The sequence below is a fragment of the Xylocopa sonorina genome, chromosome 8, assembly GCF_050948175.1.
Source record: "Xylocopa sonorina isolate GNS202 chromosome 8, iyXylSono1_principal, whole genome shotgun sequence".
Lineage (NCBI taxonomy): Eukaryota > Metazoa > Arthropoda > Insecta > Hymenoptera > Apidae > Xylocopa > Xylocopa sonorina.
In genome coordinates this window covers 9,656,715-9,677,987 of record NC_135200.1, presented here as the reverse complement: position 1 = coordinate 9,677,987, position 21,273 = coordinate 9,656,715, and the positions used below count along the sequence as shown (strand labels likewise).

The 21,273-nt window shown below is 45.1% G+C and overlaps 1 protein-coding gene across 6 annotated transcripts in view; it reads left to right on the top strand.

Annotated features, from left to right (window-relative positions):
- The window catches only part of Sarm (sterile alpha and armadillo motif), a 107,458-nt gene that overhangs the window by 77,097 nt on the left and 9,088 nt on the right, over window positions 1-21,273 (top strand). For all 6 annotated transcript variants that reach the window (XR_013102155.1, XR_013102154.1, XR_013102153.1 and 3 more), the window contains 4 exons: window positions 9,542-9,676; window positions 13,228-13,445; window positions 14,291-14,573; window positions 15,295-15,462. Coding sequence is in view for 1 of the 6 variants with exons in the window: in XM_076899995.1 (XP_076756110.1) it covers window positions 9,542-9,676; window positions 13,228-13,445; window positions 14,291-14,573; window positions 15,295-15,462 (804 nt within the window). In the remaining 5 variants the exon portion in view is untranslated. Of the gene's footprint in view, window positions 1-9,541; window positions 9,677-13,227; window positions 13,446-14,290; window positions 14,574-15,294; window positions 15,463-21,273 lie in introns of those variants that run through there.

Below are 21,273 nucleotides of genomic sequence, written 5' to 3'. Positions count from 1 at the left end.
CACATAGAAGGGTGAAAGGTCTCTGAAAAGGGTACACGTAAATGGTTAGAACGAGATGAAGTAATTATTATATTTATCTAGAACCTTAATTGTTCGTTTTGTATAATTGTTATCCCTAGCTTGGATTGAGAATGAAAACAGAAACCTTTTCGAAGCCTCGGTTCGAAAGTGGTTGCGTCGGTTCTTACGTGCGTTTAAGCTCGTAACTCATCTGCTTTCACCAGTCGACCAGTCGGATGTAGAAATAATAGAAAATTTCTCCGGGCGTTAAGAATTCGATCCGCAAGGCGGTTGTAACCGTGGCCATCGGGGCCACGCGGTTCGATTCCATCCGTAACCGAAACATTCACGCTTCCACCAGTCACCCACTTTCTCTTCCACGACGCTTTGTTCATTCATTCCTGCGATCGTCGAAGCGACATTCGAGAGCACTCGCGAGACGAAGGAGACGACGTCGCGTACAATGGCATTGATATCGCTAATATATTCTGAATAAACAGCCAAGCATTCAACGCTGTATTGAATAACACCACGTGTATCGATCGAGATACATGCAAAATTACCATAGAATTATGGCGTACCGTTATATTCGATTTAACCTCGTCGACCCCTTTTTAAAGTACACGAATTACTTAAATAGCTCGATTTGACAAAAATTTAAAAAACCTGTAGCAGTTAAAAAAAATTATCGTTATCGTTATGGGGAATGCAATAAGAAACGAACAATAAATATATCTAAAATTTACCAAACGTCCACAAATTATTTGCGGTATGTTAATTAACAGATGAGAAAGTGGCAAAGGTGTAACACAGATCCTCTGGAGGAACGTGCGCAAGAACAGATTCGATCTCGCGATGGCACCTTCTTCGCGCGGTTTCTTCGCGCGCATTCCGCGGCACTATTCCGACACGGTGACGCAAATCAGCGCGTTGGAGCGCTCGCAAACGGGTTAACAGACCGCTTCTCGGTACCGATTCGTCTCGCGCCGGTTCCTTGGCTACCGTGTCGCCGTTTCTTGGAACCGTTCGCTCGCGTGCGTGTCCTCCTCTCCTCGAATTCGTGATTGCCCGAATAAAACGAACGTGCGTTGCGTAACCGCGCGTTGTCGATTAGGCGGACTTAATTACCGCGAACGGTCGAAGGTAATCGTGGAACTGGTGTTGGGATGAAATGCCTGCGAAAAGAGGAAGTGGAGGGTAGTTTGGATCGTTTTTCGCTTGAAATTGAATTTAAAAGCTCGTCTAAGTTAGACGGTTTTTGTTAATAATTTAACGTCTGAAAATGAACAAATTTTTGCATAAATATTTTGATTTTAATGGTGAGTGATTTGGATACTAAATATAGTATCTAATCTGAGAGATCTAGGAAGTTGAAGAATCGTCAAGGTAAAACGATAAAGGTAAAACAATTGGAAAATATATAGATACGTTTCCACAAGTACGAAATGAGAAGATTAGGAAGAACACGACTCGCGAGCGTGCAAATTGGGATATTTACCGTGGGTACGTTTACAGTAGAGCACAGAACGAAGAGTACTTGCGCACAGTTTGTTCATCCTTCCATCGTAATCTACGTCTGTTGAATCAACAACCGTTGATTGTTCTGCGAGCGATCGTGGCATTGTGATTCACCTTTTTTCTTCGTCGCAATCAATACTTATCAAATGATCATCGCCCTTATCAGATTCATGTCTAATGAATCATCTCGATTTCTGTGTTCATCAGCCGTAACTCGAGCACGATTACACGTGTAATTTATTACGCGTACATTACGCAGGCATCGAGGAACGATTCGCGTTTAAAAAAGTGACCCGTTTTTTCATTACTCTCTCATCCACTCTCGACAAACGTATTCAGAATCGCACAGCTTCCGTGGCGATCGTAGAAAAACAAATGGACAGAATTTACGATGGAAAGTCGACGAGTCGATAGCGGTTTAATTAGTCCTCCAACCTTGGGCAGGCGATTCGCTAGGCTAATTAATTTAGGCGTACGCGGAACAGCGGCGAAACGATTGCCAAACCGTTCCGAGCGACATCGATTCGCAGCGCGCACCTCGCCTAACGAGATTTAATCGTCCCGTTTCTCTTTGCTAATGTGTATTCTCTTACATAAGGCTTGAGAATGCGCTGGCTGGATGCCATAAGCTCGATATAAGCTTGCTAACCGCCGATAATTGTCGAACGAACGATTCTTTTGCGCGATCGACGATGTCTTCATCGAACAGATTCGAGTCCTTCGCTCCTGCGACCAGTAGCGATTTAAAAAACGCGTTCTCTGTGGAAGACTGCGTAGATACCATGTCAAATTGTGCTTTTTTTGTTTGCGTACCTGAATTTGTCTTCGATTAAATTGCAAGGTTTGCGAACCTTTCAATATTTCAATCTTTTTGTATTTTTGATTCGCTGAGTATTTCGGTTCTTGAGTTTTTCAAGTAGTTTGGTTTTTGAATTTGGCGAAGATCCTTGAGTTCTTAGATTAGCAGATTTTTTCGTATTCTACTTTGTTAAAGAAACGCATCTTTTATAATTCGATTCGCAGGAATCGTAAACTATTTTCATCGGATTCCTCGCATTCCTTTTACGCAATCGACTATGCCTTAATAGAACCAATTGACTTTTTGCTCGTCTAATTACTAGAAACTGTTGCTACATAATCTAACGATGAAATGAAGCGTGGACCATTTCGATCCTTTTTTATTATCGTAATCAGACCGAAATAGACGTTGATTGTTGCGATTACTGATTTTTATTGATTCCGCGCAGCGAACGATGAATGATAAATGTTTTATAGCACATTAGCGTGGAATGTAAATCTTGATTACACTTAATATTGATTTATGCGAGGCGCGTGGAATTTCGGAGAACCAATCGTAGGAATTTTTTCAATTCGACTCAATTCAATTAATTTACTTGGATTATATGAGATTTTCCACGTTGAAATCTTTACACTCTTCTGAATAAATAATCCTTGTCTAAAAGCGAGCTTGAAAATTAAACAATGAGATCAAACACTGAACGAATCGCTCGTCCTGCTTTCCTTCTGCTTAAAAGTAATTGATGGTCCGACAGAAGTCGTCAGCGACGATTTATTTCTCATCAAGGAGCAGCAATTTGTTACTTTCATCGCGGCAAATGTTACGAGCTCCTTTTTTTCTTTTACCTCTGACCCATTCTAGATTCATTGTCCCCGAAGAACTGTTCCAACGTTTTAGGTCCGCGTGAAAGTTTCGTAAACCGGTCCTCCGCAGGTTTCGTCGTGCTCCTCAGGATCGAGGGTATCTCCGGCTTTTGTTCCTGGAATCGTCATTAAATCGCATTCAATTCGATTACTCGGCCATTAACGAGGAAAAGATGTCTTTCTGTTTTATTTAAAAAGACATGCACACATATCTGCGAATATAACTTATTTATTCGACTCGAGCGACTTTTATTAAGCGTATTTCTGGATTAAGATTAGATGGTGTTTACTAATAAACGTTCGTCGCGCGATTAATTAATCGGAGCCAGAAATTTTTGGAACCCTGCACAATTTCGACTCGATATCACCGTCGATAACCGTTTATCCAGGCATCGAGCGAGATTAGCCAGCGTGGATTACTCTGTTTCTCTTCGAATTGATTCTCGGTATCGTTATCGTTGAAACGAATATAGTTTTGACCATGAACAGCGAGACTGGTTGATATTTGTTCTTAAATTATATTTCTTCACTACTCTATATCGATTCGAACTTACACGACATAAATTTAAATAATTTCTTTAAACAATATTAAATTAGCCATGGTCTCTCGCAGTGAAGTCAATGTCGAACTTAATATCGTCCTCGACGCTGCTATTTCTCAAAAGAATTGATCCCAATCGATCACTCCAGAATGAAAAATCAAACTCTTCCTTTCGTCGATTCGTAGGTGGACAAATTCCCGTTAATTACCGCGGTTTAAACAACAATCGCACGGTCCGTTATCGCGCGAATCGACGAAGCCTGTTCGTTGGCGGGAAATGGTTTTACTTTTATTTTATTTTCCGTTATCTCTCGCCGTGTCTCAATGCCACGACGACTCGCCGTGTGGAATTCCTGGCTCTCGGCTAGGCGAGTGAGGGCTCCTTTATGCGCGTAGAACCGGAGGAACGTGTTTCCTTCGGAACTCACAGAAGACTCCTTTGTTTGAACGAGCGGCGGCGCGTCGCGACGCGGCTTGCACACCTTCCCCATGCCCGATCGCGGACGGGATCGGCGAAATTCGAGAACGTTCGCCTCCCAAGTGCTACGTGTCCCTTCGATTTATCCTACGACTCCAAATGGAAAATTCGCGACACTTCGACGCTGGTGAATATCGTGAAACGCGAAACCAATTGATCGTGTTAAAAGAAAAAATTGCCAAAAATCGAGTCCAGAGATTTACTTACGAATTATGTACCAGTTGTCGAATACATACAGCTCGAGTTCGGATAAATATCGATAGATCATTGAAGTTTATTTTATTTTTCGTAGTCTGGTTGAAAATTGACGTCCTTTCGTTAACATCAGTTATTATGTACCGTGTGTGTGTCGATTCGTTCGGAGGAAACGCGTCGAAAATAGATCTCGCGATCGAGGCCACTAAATCGTGACCAGAGGGAATCGTCAAAGACGTCGAGAGTCCTTTGAGTCTGAAATTAATAAGCCCCGGAATCCCCTGCGTAATTAAGTAAATATGAAAGGAGAAAGGAAGAGCGTGCGATATAAAGCGGACTAAGAATAGAACGCAAAAGAACAAAGAAACTCCGCGAGTGTGCCATAAAAGAGTCGAACGGATCCACCTAACCGGTTCCTCTCGATTCGAGTACCAAATTCAACGCATCAATTTCACCGATCCCTATTTAACCTACCTAAAAACAATCCCTTTCAAAACGGTATCATACATCTAGTCGCTCGTTAAAATTAATTTAAGGATCAAAATTCAGTTAGCTACAGCAAAAGCAGTTGTTGCTCTCGCTGTATAGGAAGCGTAAACAGTTAAAGAAGAGTTGGTATAAATAGGCGAGAGCACGACGAAGAGGAGAACCTTAGTGGGAGGAGGCTCGGGATCGGGTCTTTGTATCGTTCGAAATCCGGCTTTAACGCTTGGCGTCTTCGTCAAGGATTATGAACACGAGCTCACGCTGGCCGTGTACGCACGGGTTCGCCAGATACAACGACACTGTCGCGGTGGAGACGTCTCCGAATCGGCTCTTTGTGTCTGGCCAGCGCCAACACCGCCTACAGCTGTCTACCGATGCTCTCGAGGCGATAGAGCCTCTTGCCTGCTCGAAGACACACGGAAGCGGCGGGAAATTGTCCCCGTTATATCCAGCCAGTAACCTTCGGGCTCCGTTCCACCTCAGAAACCAACGAGGACACCCTTAATCGTTTAGTAGACTTCGAATTATTCGATGTGTCTCTATGTGAACGTTCTACTCGTTCAGGTTGTAATTCGAGTCTTCATCGAGTATTGTAATTGTGGTCTTCGATTAAGAATAAAAACTTGGCTCTCTGGAAACGAAATTATCAAATATTAAAACAAGGAAAACGTCTGTTTACTTATTAATCATTGGTGGTAAATAGAATTTCAGATAACCATCTATTATAGTAGACAGTTGTACTCCAGAACACTCACGGTCCGTTACCTGAGCAAACCAAAACATCGTTAACTCCAGCACCTCGGCGAGACCATCCCGTCACCTGTTCTAACACTCGAGAACCCGATCGAGTCGAACGCAGCGACGATTACCGATCCAAACAACCCGCCTCCGCTATCTGTCCCTCCCCGTGCTTATCTAGAAAAAAAAACCATACGTACACGTGTACATTCGCGATCACGAAACGATGCCAAAGGAGCATCGATGTCGACGAACGATACGACCTGTCCGGATCGCGGGAAGGAAATCTAATCGCGAGAGAAAACGGAGGATCAGTCGAGTCGATCGTGGGCATCGAACGAACCGTAACAACAGCGTTTACGGCGCCGTTTATGGTACCATAAATCAAGTGGCGCCAATGCGAGGCGCTCCTGCTCTGGCTAACGAACAGGCTGGAAAGAAAGCGTGGATATTATTTGGTCGCTGACCTATCAAGGCGGCCCCTGCCGCACCTACCATATCTATTGCTCTCTTTCGAACGTCCCCCCTTTCTTTATCGTCCGCTCTCCACCATGCTTCTTCCCTTCTTGTTTATCTTCGTTCGCCTCTCCACCACTCTTCTCGCTCCCTGGTCGATTTAGTTCCAGTTGATTTTCCAACGTTGGTTACGACGTGTCGAGGACACCCGGTACACTCTCGCCAAAATTCACCACGACGCTCGACGTCCCGCGTGCTGGAGTTTTCTTTACGTTCACCTCGTTAGACCGCATTCCAGCCTTTGTGTCCCTCTTTTCCGTTGGCCAGCTGCTTGCTTTTTTTCTGATGCTCTCGCTCGCGCTCTTCTCGCTCTCGTCGCTTATCGTTGCACGGTTCTTACAGCCTGGATCGAAGATCGCTTACGGGACCGGGTTTTGGGTTGGCAACGGTAATATCGGTCAACGAGAACAGTTCGAAGCTTCGATTTTAACGATATGGAGACTTACACTCTTGCACTTCTTCTGTGTTTAATCTCAACAGTCTCGAGCTTCGAAAGAGTTCAACCACCTCCAGCTTCCTCGAGCAAGTTTAAATCTTGAAATAGTTATCTGCCATATGTTGCGACCCTTGCGGTGAAACGTTGACAGGCGTCGCTTCCCAGCTTCATCCGGCAGCACGTTCGATACCGCGATACCCGAAAATCCTGACCTGAATTCCGAAACGTGCTTTACTTCTAGCCACAGAGCGGTAGATAAGAGGCGACTAGCATTCCTTTTGAGCGTAAATCAGTCAAGGGCTGTCTCGAGACGCCTTTAGGCACTCGTTTGTTTCATAGACAGACTGAAAATAATCGGTAGTGAATATACGAAGCTACGCTTCAAAAGGTATTTACTAAATAACCTAAACTTCCATACGCAAGCGTGATAGAATTTTATTTACGAGATGGTCCACATATTTTTGCTCTGCGAGGAACACGTTTGCAGTCGATAAAGATAAGGATACAAATTGAAAAATTGGATTTCATTGTCGATAACCGTTCGTAGCTTGAGTTTTAATTAAACATTGGGGTTCGAAGAAGTCGAGCTAAACAATCGATTGACGTTTTGGTAAAATTTAACAGATCTTACGGACGCAACAGACATTGCCCTCAACTTCGTCCTATCTCGAACAGGGACGAGTGTAAACTGGGACAACGATAACTCGGTTCTCAGAATAATACGATACTTTTTGTCTTCTACCAATCTAGCGTGACTAAGAACTTCTCTCGGTCCCGACATTATGCACGATCTTTTATCCTCGCTAAAAAAACAAGAATGGACACGACCAACGAGATAAGATTGCCGTGTCCACTGTTGTCCGTTTCATTCCGCGCTCCATTCATAAAATAGCGCCCTCTGGTCCGCGTGAAAAGCTAGCCTATCTCAAAAACATTTCCACGCGCAAAGCTGCAAATCTTTTTTAAACCAAAAGTATACATTCGACTGCCTCGAATACTTTCCATACCATCGAAGAATTCGAACAGAAGATCTCGCTTACCGTGAAACCGGCTTACAAACAAGCCTACGTCTGCGTTTATTAAAAAAGACTCTGCGCGTCGAAGGACGACGTCCATAGAGCGTTCTGTCTTCGCGAAAGGGGACGACAAACGAGCACCTGAAACAATTATCGGTTATTTCTCACCTCGCGAGAGATAGTTTCGTTGGCTGGTCGCGTTTGCTCGGTAGCCTTCTCCCAGAATCTCGACGTTACGATCTGGTTTTCGTTCTTAATTCGAGGCTTTTCTCACGTGCTGCGCGCTATGCGGAATTGGCGAGTTGGCGGGGTCGCCACGGCGGGGTGGGTGGCGCTGCGATCGCGGCTCCCGCACCATCCGCGCGTCAGGGCCGCTCAGTCCGACTCGAACCGTCACGCGACGCTTGTCGCGATAGATTGCCCGGTTCCGCATGTGTCCGTTGCACCAACTGGTCGAGGTGTTATCCTTGCTAATTATCCGCGATACGTTAATCGCGACTGTTATCCGTCGAGATCGCTATTCGATTCACCTCCAACGACTCTCGAGACCAAAGTGAGACCAGCTGAGTAAGGAAGGAAATCATCGTTCGAAAGGTCGAAATGGCGGTGCTGCAGCAACGAGTGCGGCAAAAAACGGCGACCAACGATGACACGTGAAATCGCGGGTCCGTCGTACCGTGTTAAGGTGGAGAGCATCTCTCGAGACACGGGAGTCACGACGGGATTTCGAAATGCTGCGAGTGCGCATCGTTCGCGCACCGTTCTCGATACGATAAGGTCACGATGAAAACGGAACAGAGGAGATAAAGAGGAGCTGATTGGGAGAGGAAACGTGCGTGCGCTCGGCGAACTGTCAAATGGTTGGTATTTCAGCCGTTAGCGCGCCACTGGTGTCTCTTTTAAATGCCGTGTTTTCATTGAATTCGCAGACGGCGGCGCGCACCTCGTTTACATGCCACGGCCGCGGTTAACGCGCACGTTTTTCGGTGCGCGACTCCTCCAGATGCGAGTACCACAGAGTGTTTACATTACCATAACAGTTTTTTAAGCGATCACTCGGTACGCTCGTGTGTTGACACGCGAGCGCCAGGCGGTACGTGAACGTGTTTCCATCGGTTCCGTTGACCACAAGGTTCCATTTACGTAACAGACGTGTTGCGAGACCCGCATATCTCACGTATCTTTTTCCGAGAACCGTCCAAGTGTGCTGTGCGAGCCGTACGCGTAATCGAGAGCTTTGCGAAGATTCTCGTTATCACCAATTATTTTCCTATTTTTTTTTTACTTTTTTCTTACCTTTCTCGTTTCAAGAACCACCAAAGCTTTCTCCCCAAGGAAATGCAAGGTTGCATATACGTACGTCTAATTATTTTCCTATTTTTTTTCCTTTTTTCCTAGCTTTCTCCTTGCAATGACCATCGAAGCTTTTTCCTCGAGGAAACGCAAGGTTGCACAGTCTTGTTTACTGATCCTGGATGATGCTGCACTCACATTGATATATTAAAAAGAAATACATATTTCTGTAATACTTATCTTGGGAGAAAAAGGTCGACCGCTTTTAAGCGGATTTCCAAGATCCGGAATCAGCTGGTAGGTCGACTCACGGTGCAATTATTATGGAGCACGTGGGTGGTAGCGGTTCGCGTGTTCGCCTGATTTCAGGCTGGCAACGGGTTTCGCAGTCCGATCGTTCGCACTCGCATTTTACCGTACGACGAAATGGTAGCTAGCGACCGACAAATCACAGTGCCGTACGATTTAAAGATCTCGTTGGATCCGAGGATCTCTCGCGACATTTGTCGGACGGTTACTTAAATTTCAAGGATGGTTACTTTCCAGTTACACTCGCAGTCGCGATCTTGTTCCTCGTGAAACCTTGTAGGAATTATTTTGTAGATGGCTTTAGCAGACGACGATCGCAGTTTTAATAAGGATCTCGTCGTTTGTTGTTGCAGATGTCGGAGTTCCCGGTGGAGGGAGGGGAAAACGGTGACATGCACTCTGTCATGGAAAACTTCCAGAAGAAGAACAACATGGTGTCCGGCAGGAGCCACGTTGGTCACCATCCGCAGGTGACCTCGTCGTCGCAGGTGAACTTTGTAAAATAATCAATTTCCCTTTTAACACATAAGTCACAATCACGCGTGCGAAATAAACGAATATAGTTAGATAGCAATCTAGTAAAAACAGTGAGAGATGCTGAAGCGAAAATTAATTTAAAGTGTACCATCGAAATGAACGAATTTAACTTACACGAGAAGCTGCTGGATTGCATTCGTTTGTTAAATGCTCGATCTGAACTGCAACCGTGCTTGGAGAGGAATTAAACGCGCGTCGTCCACGCATCTCTGGCAAGTGTCTACAAAATTCGGAAGCTCGATCCCTCCAACCTCATCCTTCGAGGAACAACTTAATCAGGGACCCGTGCGATCGAACCTTCTATTTAAAGATCCTGGGTGAAAGTGACGTTTAATCCACGACTAGAGCGCCGCGAGGTTCCTCGTAACGTTTTTTTAACAAGGAAACTCGGAATCGCAACCTGAGTGAATTTCCAAAATTAAGTCGACACCGTCATTTTTCACAGTTACCTTCGTTACGTAACAGCGACACGAAATACGTCTGCTCTCAAGTGGAGGATTCCGAGAAATCATCCTCGACGAATCGTGATCTTGGATGCAATCGCTTTTAGGGATGATCGAGAGAGTGTTTCATTTTCCTGGGATTCTGATAACTCTCTTTATTGGTTATTGTAAAATTAGCCTCGATCGCTGTCGCGAGGATTTAGATACACGACGATCCAGATGTTGATAAACGTTGGAGCGATTCCTTTATCGCGTACCTCGAGAAAGTCGCGTCGCGTCAGCTTTGAAAGAGTTTCACGGTTGAAAATTATCAACTCATCGAGTTATATTTAAACGGACGGTTAAAATTAGAAAATAGCGTGTAGAAAATAAATTGGCGGTTATATTCATTTTTCTATTTCAACACCGGCGGTGGACCGGTGAATTTTGCCAAGAGCAACTCTACACTCGCGGCAATTAGAAAGACGCTTGCATCTGAACATCCACATCGTTTCAGGTTCGCGATTTCTCGACTGTCGAAGTACGCGTGAACGCTGCTCTTACGTCAGCGGTTCGAAATCTCGTGATTTCCTTACTTATTTGATAGCCGTCCAATCTAGAGTTCACGTTCGTCTATAAAAAGCCAACGGGGTTCCAGAGAGAGGACCACGTGACGGAAATAACCGGCAAAGCATCCCCCTCGAAATTTCATACCCCGTTACAGCTGATGCACGCCGTGCTCGCCCGCGGAACCAAATTATCCGCACTCCCGTTCTCCAACTCTATATTTTTACCCACGCCTCGTTCCAACCACAATTGCACCGAAATAGAATAATCTATACTTATTATCTACACCGGTGGCAATAAACAAAACGTTCTCTTGGCACTGGTTGGTACACGTGGAAAACGTTGAACCCTCGCCGAATGTCGCTTGCTAATCCTCCTCAAAGCACGCGACCGTGATCCTTGCTGGCGGCGATTTAAAGGGACGATCATGGGAAGTCGAAGCGAAGAAGAGGCTTGAATTTTCATTCGAGGATCTCGAAACGCGAGATCTATCCGGTCGAAGCCAATCTGTTATGCAATGGTACAGACAACGCCTGTTTCGTTGCCTCCCACTGATATCGTTATCATCGACACAGTCTTATTTCGTTCGAAATGGATTTTCAAGCCGCTCAGCTGTTGCCTCTCGATTTCAGTCGATCGTGTACACTCATTCGAGGCGATATTAATTTAAACGAATATTTCTTGTTTTTAATCGTGGCTGCTGTAAAAATAGCAACGAGCTAGAATTTATTTTCTGTTTCGTAACAAATTGACGGGGATGCAGTGACTTATCAGGCTTTCGGGTCTCTATGATTTGGTGAACTATTTCAGTCGATGACTTGTATATATAAAACTGATGATTATGATGTAATCGCCAAAATTAGGCTGCATTTGGGTAACTATTTCAAAATTTCGCGTGACGTTTCTCGAAGGTGAACACGATCAGCGGTGAGCGATCGAACGAGGAAGATGATTAAGTTCGCGGATGAAGCAACCGGGACTAAATTTCCAGCCGTGACTGGAAGACGAGTGGCTTCGTTTTCTAGAATCTCGAAATTAGATTAGACTTCGAAATTTGATTCAGGAATTTCGTTCGACCCTCCTCTCGTCTCTAGTTCTTGCGCTATAAACCCAATTCCTGAGGCCTTAAGCATCTCCACCATTATACCATCCGCTCTGTCAGAATTCCAAGAAATCGAAAAAATCTTTGATCCTCCTCATCTCTGATCTTCCAAAGCTGTGACCACGAAGATAAACCGCGAGTACCACGCGAAATTGTCGCTCACGTGAATTTTTTTCTCCAGACACCAACTTCCAGGTTTGGAAGGTTCAAGGTCGTCTTCTCTCGAGGCTGCCTTCGCTCGATATTATCGACGTTTCTCTTGGAGAACGTTGCCTCTGGTTTTCGTGGTTTTAACGTCGTTTGGCATCGTTCGCCGGCACTTGTTTGGACATTTACCAGACCGGCGCTGTGCGAATCCTTTAAAGCAGAAACGAATTGGACGAAGCCACCAGACGATGACTAGACACAATTTCCTTGCGTATTTTCACGGAAATCTTGCCATTTTTCTGTCCCTTGGCTTTGGTGGACATCGCGGATGCACTGTCGTCCGCTCGTCACTGTCTCGCGTTCTGAACGCGTTCCTGGCAACCAATTCACTTTCGAACGGACGTAAACTGAACCTTTGCGACTCGTCGCGGTTCAATTACTCTCCTGTTTCCTTTTCATTTCGCGTGTCGCATTCTTTTCGCATTCCACGCGTTTCGACGATCCGATGGAACTGGTCGCGTGGCGGAGTCTTCGCAGCCCGTTTCGAGGATAAATTCGAAACGTTTGTTTGAAGTAAACGAGTCGGTCGTTGCCGTCGAACATGAATTATTCCTCGTTCGATCGCGTTTAGGGGATAAATAACTCGTTTCGAATTTATGGCGTACGGTAATTGCGTTCCGCGTTGCTATTCGCGTTGTACAGTTACTTCGATCTGCAGATAACTAAAACGAATAATATTTAGTATTATTATAATTTTAATTAATGCTCGATGTTCTTCTCTTCTTTCACAATGTTTTATTCATACTCGAAGGAACCTGAAAATCGAATTATCAAATTATAATAATTATTTTCCTCGTTTCTTCCTTTCCACATTTCTCAGCGAATATTCGCATGTATACCATCACTAATACATGACAAAGAAGATTGCAAAATTATTTATTTAATTTCGCTGTCCAACGTGGAACGAAAGCATCGTCCATCGTCAACCCCTTCAATCCTCGCGGCTATCGAGAAATCGAAGGTTTCGCGGTACTATCGGCAGATACAGGGAAAAAGAGTGGCGTCGCGATTCGATTCGACGCTGGTGACGAAAATCGGGGGAAAACTGGCTATGCGAACGGTTCGCGGAAAAAACAGAAACGAGCGTAGCTCGCGTTGAGAGCGTGGACCGCGCGCGAACGAGAGTGACGGAGGGGCGCATAGGCGAGAGTGACTCATCTCACGTGGATTTTAAATAGAACGTAAACGGCTTTTGACTCGGCAGATGCTGACGACGAACCAGAGCCAGAGCAGCAGCAGCAGCTCGAGCAGGGTGGCCAAGTCCTCTGCGAGGATTCTCTCGACCTCGTCGAGTGAGATGAAAGCGAGCTCCATGAAGAGCGACCTCAGAGAACTTCAACGCGGCATATCCGAGATGAAGAACAACATTTCGACCAATTTCTCCCAACGACTACGCAGCAGCATGGAAAACCTTGTGGACAGGTAGGTGCTCTTCATTCTCGTGGATATTGTGAACGTTTTTCTGTGAGAATTCATCGTGTATCGTTGAACATTGTTATGGTGCAATCGTATTTCTCGATACCTCTTGTCAGTTTCTCTCTTACGTTTTCATTATTTTCGTTTGGTAAATTGAAAATTCATTCAGTGTCAAGTGGAATGTTTCTATTAAGAATTTTTATTATATCTTCAAGAGTGTCTTCTGTGTTGTTCAAATTATCATTGTATAAATATTTAATATGGAATAAGAATGTAAAGAAGCGGTATTCGTACGGAAAAGAGTTCGAAATTTTCTTAGCAAACATTGATCAACGATCACAAAACATACCACTTTGCCACCATTAAAGATTGCACGCTTTTTCGATGCTCGTCTAAAGTATCTACGGTAGGAATTAAAGTCCCCTTATAATCAACGAAGTCACATCCACCGCGTTATTTATAAACGACGAATCCCCGTTTTAGCCGCGTGCACCCCGATTATTTTCAATTCTCCTCTCCAATCCCAAGGCGTTCCTCGCGAGCCGCTTAAACCCTTGGGCTCTATCTGAATGAGCGTTACGCGTTGAAACTGTCGAGAAAACGGTACCAAGTGAATAAACATCGCTCGATACTACTATTTAAACAGTATAACATACATTTCAGGTACTATAACAAAGTGTAAAAAAATTTTAACCAGAATTACTGAGAAATTTGTATTTTTCCATATTTTCATTGAGAATAAAAGTTTCGTTCTTGGTGAAATTCATTCGAACTGCAGTATGAAAGAGTTGAACGCGTGTCGAGCACTCGACACTGGTATTTAAACACGATCGAACTTGCATTTTTCGTAGGGACGGAAATGGAACGGAAGAGGGCGACCTGACGGAGCCATTGGTGACGTATCCGGATCCGGATACGCCGCCACCGGCGACAGGGACTGTCACACTGCCAGGAGGACCATCAGCGCAATTGAGTTCCCTGAACTCGTTGAACAATCTTCACAACATGAGCTCTCCGATCAGTATGTCGAATATGTCGAACATGTCGAATATATCGAACATGACGAATTTACCTGCTGGACAGGAGACGATGAAATTCGAGGAGAAGACGATGACCAGTGCGTCCAAGACCAAGGTAAAGGGGATGAACGTTTCTGCTTGGAAATTATTCGATCTCGTCGATTTAATTGCGATCATTTCTCAGCGAGAGAGATCAGCTCGGGTACGAATAGCGTTCTGTTCGAAATGGCGCGTGAAACGATCGATGGATCGCGTAGAGTTCGCGAGCGTTTAGCGACACGAAGCTGCGCAACGTTTGGCCGGAGGTGTGGTTTCCTCTAGGTAGTCTAGGTCAAGGACTTCGAATCTATCTCGAGGTGACTCCTCTAGCCAAGCTGTCCAACGACGTATTCGCTGACGACGGCACCTCGTGTTCTCCTGACATCCTCGGGGCATCTTTATCGTCAATTTGTACAATTCGCGCGGATCCCTCGGAGATTTCCAGTACGATTCGGAAAAGAGAAGATTTTTTTTGCGCGTATCGCTCACTTGAACTTGGACTTTGTATCAAGCGTGTATCGCGCGAAGAAACACGCTCGTGCTAGTTATTTTTACATCGAAAGTCACGCCCTGCTCCCTCGACAGCTGATCTCTTTCCGCTTCAATTCTATCTTTAACTATACTTCCGTCACGGCAAGGTCAGTGCTTGCATCCACCCCCCGTCGCATCGAACCGACGTTTCTGCGAATGGTGAACACTGAAACGCGTTAATCGATCGGTTAATTGATCATTGGATATCTTTACTCGCGTTTGCAACGACTTGCTGCAACATCGACACTCGTCTGTTCAAACTTCAGGTGGTCACGGACGGCTTCAGCGCTGAAAAGGCGACCGCGAACAGCGCCGAGATGCGAGCTTTGCAAGCTGGAGACGTCTCGTACAAGGAGCAGAGCGCCGCGACCGCGGCAAGGGCGCGAGTCGAACTCGATGGCGTCTCTGCGGAGAAAAGCGTCGCTGCAGCGAGGGTGAGTGCACATTAAACTCTTCTCTGACGCTTTTTTTAAGTCCTCATAAAAATCACGCGCCTTAGAATCTCGTAAATCTCCGCGAAGATTGTCGAATCGTAACAACAGGCTATACTTTCTATACTTTTACACAGCGTAGAGTATATAGAGGTTCCTTTTTGCTTGATTATGCTCCACTGAAATCTGGTATTCGAATCTTAAGAGCAAACTTCTTAATTCTCTTTCCAACTATCCATGCGATTTTTCTGCAAGTGCGGATGTTAAAAAAAGAGATTGTAGATTGTCCTTAGAGGTCGAAGAGCAGAGATACGTTCGACGAGAACGAGCATCGGCTGGTACTGGCGACAAAAAGATCGACAGGAAGGCGTTGCTCTGGGTGCGGCCTAAACTCGACTCGCGTAGAATAGTTTGGCACGGAACTGGCCGCGTTTGCAGGGCAGCTCGCCTCTTCCTTGGGTCGTTGACACGATCGCTTCTCTTCCCGATGATCTCTCGCGTTCGAACCCGTACTATTCTCACCCGATCCTCCGATAAACAGTCCGACGAGCGTCTATGAGCTTCGCGGAAGCGCTCGCCCGTTTCTGTTCCGTTTTCGCATTTCGCCAAGCAAGTTGCTAGCAATGAAAACGTAAATCAGGGCGATTGTATTGTAGATGGAAGAGTAAACGATCCTTCAGTCGTGGTTTACAGGATGTTACATCGACAGAGTGTCTTCCAACGTTCATGATTCTACCAAATTCTGTTCGATAGGGTTTAGAGATTATTGGGTTTCTATTAGTGATGGTGTGGTTCGATCAGATATGAAGTATTGGAATTTATATTTCATTCAACAGTAGACTGGTCATTCAGAATTGCGTCAATTGGTCAACGATATCATTTTATCAAGACGTTATCTGTACATTATCAAGCGAAACAAATAGAAATGGTCGACAATCGTTGACCCAATAAGGGAATCCACTTAGAGGAGAGACACTTACGCAATTAAAAATAAAAAAAAAAACAATAATGTACATCTCATGTCTCTCGCGAGAAACAAAAGTCAGTCGTTCTCGCAGTTAGTTTTGTGCGCGACGCGTATTTAGATTCGCGTAATTGGGTTATTTGCCCGGTGGAAATCGTCGAACCCGCGAGGGCCGTGATCACAGATGCCCGTTGTCGATTACGCGAACAACGCCGACCGTTTCCACCGAGTATATAACCCGCCTACTTACGCGGCCGTCCGCGCGCTAAATTTAACCGTTTTTCACCGGGCTACGTAGCTTTTGAGTCACCTACGGAATTTTTGACACGCTGCCAACGACTGCTACTGACGCGCGCAATGTTGCTCCGCGTCCCTCTTCTGTCGCGTTGTCGATTATTATTTGGCCTTCCCTCGCGCGTCCTCTTCGCCCCTTTTCTCGCAGTCTTCTAACATATTCGAACTGCAACTCTTCAGAGTTTGCGTAACGTAACACTATTCTTCTCGTTCTCGAAGATTTTTAATTCGCTCAGATATCCGACGTTGAAATTAAAAAAATTCTCTCTGAACCTGTTCGAGAATTAAGCGACTTTTAATTGTATTAATTTCTGAACGAAGAAGCGAGACGCGATCACCAGGTACCGTTGGTAGGTTAAATTAAACAGTCGTCACGAAACGTTAGCAGCGGTGAAACAGCCAGCCCTCGAGTTTATCGCACGCGAAAGCCTGTGGTACCGTTTAATGGAACGTTCGCGTGTCTACCCTTTGTTTCTGACGCAGCGCCAAGGGGCAACGGATTTTCCCTGCTCTCTGTGACCCGTTGGAATCGCGTGTGTCTCCCTCGAACCTTGACCCGCACGGGAATCTTTGCTCTATCACAAATCCGCCCTATCACGAGTAGTCTGTTCCTGGATCGATTCTCCCTGTTGTTAATCGCGTCTCCTCTGGATATACATCTCAATTTGGAACGCGATAAATTCTTTTCTTGGGTGGTTTCAAAGTGTTTCTCGGAAGCTCTTGCTTGCCCAGAAGTTTCGGTTACGCAAGTTCTCGAAACCCGATTGCTTCGAAGGTTCGATCCGGGAAAGTCTGCTCGCCGATCGGTCGGTGGTTGCTGCCAAAAATTGCTGCTCTCGATGAATCACTGGTCGCACGTGTTTTCGCGTGCTTCCCCCTCTCGTCCCTCGATTATCCAAAACTAAACATTTTCGATAGACAAGTCTCTGCAATGTAACGAAATGAAATATCCTGCAATTTCTTAGTACACGAAACTTATCAAAATATAATGCAAAGAAATGATATCATTACAAAAGTAGAACATTCCTTACATTGATCAATACAATCATTTAAAGTACACAAAATCGTGCGATTATGCAACATCACAAAATACACAGTATTGCACGCAAAAGACTAGATGTAATAAAAGAAGGCAACTCATCTTGCAATGTTGAGAGATGGACATTTTAAATGAAAAATGGCAAGGCGCGTTGAAACGTTTAAAGGCGAATATACTCGCGACGCACGAGGACTTGGAGAGATGTCTTCCCGGGGATGAAACAGCCCCTGACTCATGGGGGTGGATACGGTAAAACTGGAAGCTCCGACGATCGATCGGCGTTTCGCTGAGGGCAAGGCAGTTTGCTCCCGGCGTTGATGGTCGTCGGTTCGCGTGTGCCGATGGGTCAGCAGTTGTCGAGGTTGACACGGGGCCTGTTCCCCGTTCTAAGGGGTCGGGACAACGTTGAACGACGACGAATAATGCCGAACGAGGGTCTTCGAGACAGATCCTCGAAAATGGTACGATTTTTCTGCCTCGATTCGAGGCGCGACTGTGTTCTATGACGCTTTGACGCAAAGCAGAGGGCTCTTGGTGAGAATCGATCGTTCCTTTAGTTGTTTTACCTAGTTTCGTACGGAAATGGAAGTTTGGCTCGACCTGACGCAACCTTTGATCAACGGAGGACTGTGAAGCTCGATTTGTATAACGTTCGGTGAACATTGTCGGTCGTTAAGTGTACCATTTTGAAATACGATTCGGTAAGATGTAGGTTTCAAGTAGTGCTACTTTGAGCGTCGATGACTCTTTTCAAGAGCTGAACTGTTTCTGTGACACATTCAATTCCATCGAATGGTCTGAATACTCTTCATTACACGCTAACGTTAATATTTGTTAAGTGCATATCAAGTGACACTCAACAATTTTACTTCAAAATTATTTCGAACGATCTTCTATTCTCATGTTCATTACTGAGATGTCTTTCATTTTTTTCTCCAAGTCCAATGAAAGAAAGCAAAAGTTACATATAGAGTAAAATGATTAGAACGCTCTAAAGAGAGCAGTATTCTTCTAAGACTTTGAACTATGCTTTGTCAAATTAAAAATATTAAGTCAAAGAAAAGCATGGAAGCTTAGAGAGTTCCTAGAGAGCTCTCGAGGCATCGAACGACAATCATAATCGTCTCCTCGGCTTGAAGGGGGACGATAAGTGCCGTGAACCGATCCGTTCACTGTCCCGCATGAAGAACCGCGAGCGAGCGTAATTACAGCCCGATCAATCGACAGATTGCTCTAGAACCGAACACCATCGCCCACGATGCTTTTAATTAAGATATTGCCGTGGCTTTTAATTTCGCGATTGCGCACACGTTCCGTTTTACGTAACGCGTCGACCTTCTTCGTTGCGATCGATCGTCTTTTGCGATAATTCATCACCCTCGGCAACGATCGATGCGAACAAGTAGACGTACGTTTTCTCTTGCGTTCGAGTTACGATTTATGAGCCAAGAAAGATTTATGGGATTTTTGTTCGCATGGAAATGGATGGATAGTAACGATGTTGGCGATAAGGGTGGCGTTAAGGGTGTCCTTGCGCAGTGAATCGACGAGGACGATGTCTAATAAATTTACAGGAATTTCATTGATGATTCTAGCATAATTTAACTATTTTTCATTCCAAGTTTCCTCGTTTTCTTCGAAGATATTCTTCATCTAAATCAACCTTCTTCCGTATCAGATTTTTAATACTTTCGATTATCCAATTTATTCAGTTCCTCGTCTTCAAAGAGTCGAGAATCGGTTTGACTCAACACAGCATCCGCGACAGATGTGGTATCCTAATAAATCGCAGAACGCGATTCTTCATGCCGCTTAAATCATATTAACGACAAGCGCCAAGTGTTTCGCGAGCCCGCGAACAATTTACTTAATTGCGTAACGTTGTTCAGTCGCCTTTTGAACATTGTTGCGCGAGGGCCGTTCATTGAGTGACGAACAGTGAGATCAGCCCTCGAATTTCAGCCGGATTTTCGGGAATCGCTGCCAACGAGAAGCGTGGATGTCACCGATATCTCCGCGGAACCGAAATAGAGCTCGACCGCGAAACTTGTCTCGGGTATATTGCCAGCTTCTACGCTGGCGCGTTTCAAGGACACGTTCAAGGTCCTCGACGCGTCCGCGGAAGCCTCTTCGAGCTGGAGAACGCGCGTTTCCGCTGTTCGTTCGTTCCTCCGCGTACCACCTTCGATCAGTCATCGATACTACTTTTATTTGACGATAATTTGGCTCATAATCCACGATTTGTGCATTTAAAACGATCTCTTCCTGTTTCTTCGACCAAGTAAAATTGCACAACGTCGTCCTTTATCCAGTGTAATTGTTTAGTTAACGTTGTGTTAATGATACGAGCACGATAAGAATATAATAACGTCGAACGATTACGAGAAATGAGTAAGTGTCGTTCGTGCAATATTGTCGATGCTGTTGCAATAATTGTCATCCGTCCAACGCGGAGCAATACTACTTTTAGTAAACGTACGATACCGTTATCACGCCTGTAAACCATCGTGATTCATAGAAAGAATTTCATCGCTAAGTCTTCTACTGCCTTTGGCGGCAGTTGTTCCCCTGCTCCGAGGAAAAACCATCGTTGCGTTTTCTAATTAAAATCGGCGATAGCATTATCGCGACGGTGAAGCGTGAACGTGTCATCTTAATTAGCCTCGCGCAACCTTTTCGACGTCACTCGCGAGGATGTAACGAAGGAAAGAAGCGCTCGAAGAACATCGTTTACGTAAGTGGAATATTGAAGAAGAGAAGCGAAAGCTGCTGCATCGATCGACGCGGACGCGTGGTCGCGAGAGGATAATCTCGCCATTTGTACAGCGGATTATTTATATTCGCGCATCTGTCAACAACTGGCGGGATGACGACACGCTAATGAGCTCTTGTTAACTAAAGGAGCTATCGTTGTTATTGGCACGCGGAATCCCCGGTGATAATGTCTTGGTTGTATTACGATCGCCGTTTACTTTGTCTCGAGCCGGTGCTCTCTAATGTCGATGGCGAAATTTGGAGTCGGCTCAAGTTGACTCGCTTCTTCTTCCTGGTATATTAATAAAAACTATGCATTAAAATTAATGTTACATCTGTGCACGCGTGTAATTCGTATTTAGATTACCACGCGATTACGCGGTTCAGAGACTGTGACTATTGTCGTTAATATCGAAAGTATTTTCGTATCTTTTCTTCATGCTTGGTGAGATTTCTAAAAGAGGGTTGAATAGTTGGTGCGTCGATGGTGCAGTCCAAATAGCCTTCTGAGAAACAAATGCACGCTGTGACCCGCTCCGGAAACGTCGAGTCGAAGAAATGCGAACAATTCGGCTACCTTATCTGTCATTAAAGCATCCACTGCCGCCTTGTTCGACTGAAACGTTACGCAAGTTTGGCCGCACAGGTATCCGAAAGTTCGCGCGAATTCGCGCACAGACGCCGATGATGCGATCGCTATTTCTAGTCGGAAGGGAAAATAGAAACAGCGCCACCGAAACTCGGCTAAAAATCGGCTGCGACC